This window comes from Chaetura pelagica, unplaced genomic scaffold, assembly GCF_000747805.2.
Source record: "Chaetura pelagica isolate M959 unplaced genomic scaffold, ChaPel_1.0 scaffold91, whole genome shotgun sequence".
Taxonomy (NCBI): Eukaryota; Metazoa; Chordata; class Aves; order Apodiformes; family Apodidae; genus Chaetura; species Chaetura pelagica.
In genome coordinates this window covers 860,713-868,198 of record NW_009952042.1, presented here as the reverse complement: position 1 = coordinate 868,198, position 7,486 = coordinate 860,713, and the positions used below count along the sequence as shown (strand labels likewise).

Genomic DNA, 7,486 nt, shown 5'->3' with positions numbered 1-7,486 from the left:
TTCATTTGGCAAATAGAACTTAGCATCAACAGTTTATTTTATAGGATAAATGCCTTCCCTAGCATTTCATTTTGAATAGGCTCAGCCTGAAAGACACTCAATTGCATATGTTTTCTATTTATGTCGAATATTATTCAAGCTTATTGAAGTGATTAACTTGCTAAGCCTCAATTTATATCCACTCCTTGCCACTTTGATTTTTTTTCCTCCTCTTTTTTACAGTTCCACCCTGGTTTTTAATTCGTCCCTCCAACGTTTATGCCTACGAAAGTATGGATATTGAGTTTGAATGTGCTGTGGCTGGGAAGCCTGTTCCTACAGTGGAGTGGATCAAGAATGGAGAAGTGGTCATTCCAAGTGACTACTTTCAGATAGTGGTAAATATCTGCCTTTTTCTTACTCATTCTATTTTACCAAGAGATGAAATGTGTTTGGGTATTGGGCCCAGTCGTTGCCTTCACCAACCTATTTGCCTTCCTGAAGAGTTACAGCTTTGCCAAGAGAATTGTTGGACACACTGCCCAAAATAACACCCCCTTCTTCTCTGAATTTTGATGTCACTGTTACATGGGCTGGGAATTTCTGCTGTGTCTTCTGAAAAGGGTTGAAAAGAGTGGCAGTTGTACTGAGCTGAGATGGTGGGAAACACCCCTGGAAACTTCAGGCACTTGAAATGTGTCCACATGGTGTATCTTGCTCAGAGACATGGCTTGATCCATGTCTGATTTTTCACCTTGTATCCAATAATCATTAATTTCATTGTGCCTTTTAATTACCTGCCCAGAAAAAAACCCCACAGCCAAATAGTTCTTTACTGTAGCTTTCGTGCAGGGTGGACAATAGGAAATTCCACCTTGGTCTTTTTTTATATATTAGAAAGCAGCCAGAAGCTGTCCAAGGAAAGGACAGGTCTGCTGCCCATGTGGTTGTGTGGTGAAGGTGTTGGAGATTTATTTTGCTTATTAAGTTAAGAGAAGATACATTTCAGTCAGAGCACACCTCTCACTGGAGGTATTTTACCCAACATAATTGGTTTCTGCTTGTGCTAACAGAACTGGAAAGATAAATCTGCTTCAAATGAAGTAGGAGTGGAGTGACCTTTTCATGAGGATCTCCAGGCCTCAAGCCATCCAGGAGGGTTTGACCTTCAGAACAGTATTTGTTCCAAGATGCAGAGTTGAAAGTTCTTTGCCATCTTCCCCGAGGCAAAGAGCCCAGACAAAATGCTGAGCAGCACTTGAGTGGTGCCTGTGATTTGGGGTCAAGAAAGGTGGTGGGTGGACTCTGCAAGCAAGTAAATTGTCCCTCGGGCTGTAGGCACCATCAAACAAACCTCAAAGACCACGAGGTGTCAAGAGATTCCTGATGATGGTTCCATCCCTGTAAGCATTTGTTTGAGCCAAGGCTGAGATGACATCTGTGGCACCTTGTTGCACAAAATAGCTGCTCAGGAAAGGTTTTATAATCCACGTTGACTTTGGATGGTGTTTTTCTAATTAATTCTCTCCACTTCCCTGCTTTCTCTTTTGCTCTCTCTAGGGTGGCAGCAACTTAAGGATTCTGGGCTTGGTAAAGTCAGATGAAGGTTTTTATCAGTGTGTAGCTGAAAATGAAGCTGGAAACTCACAGGCCAGTGCACAGCTAATCATCCCGGAGCCTGGTAAGATGCAAAGGACATAGAAAATTGTAGATGTAATTAATGCTATTAACATAAAATCCCAAATGAGCAGCTACAGTTTCTTTACTCCCTCTTCCTCATCCAGCTGGCTGGCTGCAGTTAAAAGCTTGGCCAGGCTAGGAGAGGCTTGGAGGCATTTTGTTCACTGGGTAAATGTCCTAGGAATGATTGGAGGCCAACTAAACCTGCCTGAAAAGCCAACAGGAATGGCTCACTATCTCTTGGTGGGCTTTCTTCTGCTGAATTGTAAGGAGGAGATCATAAATGGGTGAGATGATGGAATCAAATACCTCAGAAGCAACAGTGAATTATACCCTGCTTGGTTTAGCATTAAGCTGTTGTGGAACGTTTGTCTTGGAGAGAGGGAACAGTTTGGCAGTGGGACCTCAAGTCCAACCAACCACTGAAGACCAGAAGGTTTGTGTCTGTGTGCTTAAAGGATGATTAGGTATTTGGTTGCTCTGAAGTGAAGAGATGTTTGGTTTTGTGGGCTGCACTGTGCAGCAGCATAGGTGGTCACTGCTTGTTGGGTTTTTAAGTAGCAGGTTTCTTCATCTTAAGGTGGTTGATCTGTGGAACGTGGGTATGAAAACATGGTTAAAAGTCTTGCAGAGTTTTTGGCTTGTAAATGATGAATGGCCTGCCCTGGGACTGGACTTGCACTTACTACTGCTCAGGGATCATGCCAAGAAGAGGAGGGCAGGAGGACATGCTGAAGTGCTGCTTGATCTCTGGTTTGGACTGGGAAGAGCAGAAACTCAGTAACCCACAAACATACTAATTCCATACAGCCCTACTAAGATCAGTTAACCAGCTCCTACCATAGAGTTTCTTTGGGAGATTCTTTGACAAGTTTCCATGCAGCATCAGTGTGAAGTTCTAAAGCTTTGCCAAGGATCTGGCCCTCTGGAAATGGAGAAGTATGGCCATGGTCCATGTTCTTGTCAGCTGCACTAGTCTGACACTTAAGGAGGCATCTCTGGATGCTGAGATCCATCCAAGTTGAGCCTTGTAAGCTGTTGTCTTGTGAGCACTGTTACCCAGAGAGGTTCCAGGCAGTGTGGTGGGAGGTGACAGTCCCATGTGGTCCTAGCTGAGATCAGCTGGTAGCCAAAAGTGAGGAGTAAGCACCACTGGAAGCCTCAGATCCCCAGTTTGCAGCATCCCCTCTGTGCAAATACTTACTGTAAAGGAAAATGGGAATAGGGTTAAGGTTTCTCCCTTAGGAGAACCTTCTCCCTAAGGTTTTTCTGCCTTGGTCCTCAAGAAATGGCTGAGTGTAGGTTTTGCACCTCTATGAAGGTTGTGCCTCCCTCTTCTTCCTTCCTGCCATTCAGCATCTCCTTTAGGAGCCTCTTTCTTCTCTCTCCACTGCCTGAAAGCAACTCCAGTAGCAACTGGGGGCTCATCAGAGCCTTCTCAGCCCCTCTCTCCTGAGATGCTCATGGTGCAGGTGTTTTGCAGCCACGAAATGAAGCAGCTTCGTGGGAGATCCAGGAGGGGGTAAATAGAGGAGAAATAGAACATCCAGAGAGTTGTCCTTGTCATCATCCTCCTAGCGTGACCTCCAGCCAGGGCTCCCTCCTCACCATTCTCTGTGGTGCTAATTGGCTAACAGAAGTGGATGGTTGGCTGTTAGGATCAAGAAGCAGATAGTTTTGAAGTTCCCACTTGGATATGTGAAGGGTAGGACCCCATCAGAGGAGCATTTCCTGCTCTGCAGTCACTGGAGGTGATGATGAGGTTACGTTCCCCGAGGGACCAATGTGAAAATGAGACAGCACTTGCAAATGAGATTTCTCTGGCAGAAGGAACGTCCATGTGATGCTGAGAAAGGCTGGCAGGAGTCACCATCCTGCTCAGAAACAACCTCTTCCACTTCAGGTCTTCACTGTGGGGACATGTGCAGTCATCCTGCCTTTGGGTTTGGTTTTCCTTCTGCTTTCTTGTAACTGAACCTGCTCATGGCAGGGGGCTTGGACCTACATCATACTGAAGGTCCCTTCCAACCCAAGCCATTCTGGGATCCTATGATTCAGTTTGTGCTTTTTGGGCTTTGTTTTAGATGCATGAACAACTGTAGGAAACAGACCATATCCTGCTGTAGAGGGGTTTGGTCTGGTGGTAGGACCATCCAGAGAGAAACTGGGCACCTCTTTGCTGCTCCTGGCAAGTGAAATGTTGCCAGGAAACTCCATGCCCTGTGCTGATGGTTCTTCTGCTTGGCATTGGACTAAAATGAAAAAGAAAATGACAAGAAAACCCTAAAGAGCTGTGAGCCAGCATTGTCAACTGTCTCCATTTCCCTTTTTAAGTGATGGATTACTTGTTTCTGGTTATTTAATCAGCTCTTCAAACAATGCTGCTCCAGTTCCTCTGAGGTGAAGGGAGGGCCAGGGTGCACAGATGGTGGAGAAGCCAGCTAGAAATACAAATGAAGTGGAGGGGCTGATGGTGGCAGGAGGAATGAAGCCCCCTCTGCTTTGATTTTTGGTGGGCCACGGGGCAGGTGAGGACCCAGCAGAGCCCACAGTTGCTTTTGATGTGTTTTTATGAACCTAGTGAAGTTTTGATATGGAATCACAGGATGATTTGGCTTGCAAGGGATCTTCAAGATCATCTAGATCCAACTCCCCTGCATGGGCAGGGACACCTCCCACCAGCCCAGGCTGCTCCAAGCCCCATCCAACCTGCCCTTCAACACTGCCAGGGATGGGGCAGCCACAGCTTCCCTGGGCAACCTGGGCCAGGCTCTCACCACCCTCACAACAAAGAATTTCTTCCTCATGTCTCATCTCAATCTCCCCTCTTCCAGTTTTAATCCATTCCCTCTGGTCCCATCCCTCCCTGCCCTTGTCCCAAGCCCCTCCCCAGCTTTCCTGGAGCCCCTTCAGGCACTGGAAGGTGCTCTAAGGTCTCCCTGGAGCTTTCCCTTCTCCAGGCTGAACACCCCAAGTGTCTCACTTGACCATGAAGAGCTGGACATTTCACCCCTGGCTTCTAACTTCACCTGCCACTTCGCAAGCCAGAGAGAGCTTAATTTTCACGTTAACTCCTTTCTGTCTCATCCATTTCCTCCTTTTATGGGTGCTCATTTTCCCCCCTAAACATGCCAGTTGCCTTTAGAAGCCTGAGATGAAGTTACACTGCAGAGTTCAGGAGTAATAAGGTCAGGAGATGCATTGTCTGCAGCCCTGAGCGCTGATGGGTTTTTCCACGGTGTGTACCTTGTCACCTTCCCAGCAGAAACCTATTTGCTGAGCTGCCATTTGATCAACGATAAGAAAGGGGAAGGAGCAGCTGAATGTGTTTGCTTTATGGGCAAACAGCAAATTAATCTTTGGGCATATTTGTCAGGGATAGGAATTTTCTGTCTCTTCTCCCTGGGGGAAAGAATTAGGGAAAACAACCCCCAAATCTGTTCACTTGCGTGTGGTTCTATTTAGGAACCACATTAGATTAGTTCATATATTATTATAGGTAAAATATGAGTTTGATAGAGTCATTTGGGTTGGAAAAGAGCTTTAAGATCATCAAGCCAGCACTGCCAAGGCCACCACTAAACCACATCCCTTTTTAATTGACATTTCGGGCCCGTCGTAACGGGCAACACGTGGAGCATGTGCACAAGATGTACAAAAATGTGGTGCAAATATCACTCTGAAGACCAAAATACATGGATTGAATCAGCACCCGTGGCTCAAACAAGAAAATATGGTGAGCTTTGCTACCCACGTGTGCTCTCCTGTGTGCAAAAGTGAGTGTTTCTGTGTTGCAAAAGATGAGCCTGGGAGAGAATTAGAAGAGGAAGAGCAAACTTTGGCTCTTTGCCACCTGGAAAGGAATCCACTTAATTCACCCTGACTATCCTTGTTACAGTGTTAACTATAGACTAAATAGTTTAATATGGATTTAAGTAATGAGCTCACAAATTGATTCTGCAGCACAAGCTCTGTTTAGAGTTTAGGAGCAGTTAGTCTCTTGTTAAGATCCAAGCAGTGCTCCTGCCTTCTGACATTTCCAAGCACAGCTTGAGGGCAAAGATGAGGATTTTTCCCCACCCCCTCCTCTTTCCTTCCTTTGTTTCTGATGTTGATTCTGACCTATTAGGACTTTTTCTGTTTGGATGTTAATTCACACCTGTGGGATCAGAGAGTCACAAGGGGGGGAGGATTAAATAAAAAAGCCACACACACACACACCAAAAAAAAGCCTTGTGCAAATTCCTGAGGGAAGGAAGCAGGCACATTTTCTCTAGGAATGCAAATGTCTTATCAGAGTGACAGGAAAAAACCCAACAAAGCAGGTTTCTCATATTCTCCCCCTTCCTCTCCTCCATCCCTTCCTTCTATTCCCCCACCTGCCATTGAGGAATAATTTCACGCCCCTCGTTCCAGCATTAATTATTGAACTGGAGTGCTTTGCTAATCACTTGCAGAATGAAATTTCTTGGAAGTTGAGGAGATGAATCCCTGAGATATGGTGCATCTTTCATCCCACCCCTTCCCCTTGTCTGGCTGCGTGGCCTGGGTGAGATGTAATTGTAATTGGTGTCTGGGTCGGGATGACAGTGTCAGCCTATCATTTCAGGGTTTAGAGCTGTGCTTTGGGTAGCCAGATTTGTAATTATAATGTGCTTTTGCTCTTATTTATATGCAGCAGCATTCCTGGCTTTCCCTGGGAGGGGAAGGTTGGGCTGGGGAGGGGCAGCTTGAAAACCAGAGCCATTATTTGTTCAGAAAACACCCTGATTCTCCGAGGGATAAAGGAGCAAGGTGAGCAGCCAGCAAGAGGAACCATTTGCTGGCCTGGAGAACAGCCTCTGAAATGGGGCTTGTCAAATGGAAATATAAATGTGCTGGCCCCTCCAGCAGGAAAATTCTTGGCAGGGAGAGCTGGGATGGTGATATCTGTGCTGGGAGCCAGTGCTGTGACCCCCCCCCCAAGGCTGCCAGGCAGAGGATTTCTCTTGCAATGGCCTGATCCAGGTGATGGTTGGATGGTCCTGTTCTCCTCCAACATGTTCTTTCAACTGGACCTGCAGGACCATGGACAGAGATTTGCAGAACTCAACAACTTGGTCCCACTGGATTTGAAAGCAGGATCCATTTCCTTACCTATGGCAATCTTCCTTGCCTTGGTAGGACTTAATTTTGAAAAGGTCTAAGGGTTGGATTAAGGAGAAGAAGTCCTACTGGCCTTGTCAAGCTGCAGCATTTGGGGCAACCACTTTGGTAGCAAACACTCAATTTTCATGTTTGGGATATGACCCCTTCATCTGGCTTAATATTTTTCTTCTTTCACCACATTCTTTTTATATACCTTGAAGGATTTTTCTTCCTCCTGGGTCTGCTTTCCACAAATTCCTTCATGTCATTCCATTTGCCCCAGCATCTCACCTTCAGCCATCCCACGTGTCTTCTACCTAATGGGATTTGAACCTCTAATCCCACCTGAGGTGTCCTAATCCTGCTGTAGATTTGGGGGTGAAAGGTGCTTCCAGGTCAGTTCCTTTCATATTCCTGGGGTTCCTGTCTGCAGAGAGAAATGTGAGTTAGAGCCAGGACTTAGGTTCAAGAAATTCACACATTTCCCTTTTGCATTTCCTAAATCCCAGGTAACAACTTAATCCTTCACCCCTGTTCCCTGCTTTAGTGAGGTGGGAACTATTTTATATCACTTCATACCTGAGACAGCTTCAAGGTGAGGATGGATTCCTTACAACCTCACAACCAACAGTGCAGATCTGATCAACTGCTGCTGAAATTCCAAGTTTTCATCCATCTGGCTCTTGAATTAATTTTTTTT

General features: G+C 45.9%; 1 protein-coding gene across 1 annotated transcript in view; it reads left to right on the top strand.

Moving 5' to 3' along the window:
• Positions 1 to 222: 222 nt before the first annotated feature.
• Positions 223 to 7,486, top strand: part of DCC (DCC netrin 1 receptor) — a gene marked incomplete at its 5' end in the record, with an annotated part of 160,854 nt that continues 153,590 nt past the window's right edge. Inside the window, 2 exons of the mRNA XM_010002791.1 lie at positions 223 to 377; positions 1,540 to 1,660. Coding sequence (XP_010001093.1) covers positions 223 to 377; positions 1,540 to 1,660 — 276 coding nt within the window. The remainder of the gene's footprint in view (positions 378 to 1,539; positions 1,661 to 7,486) is intronic.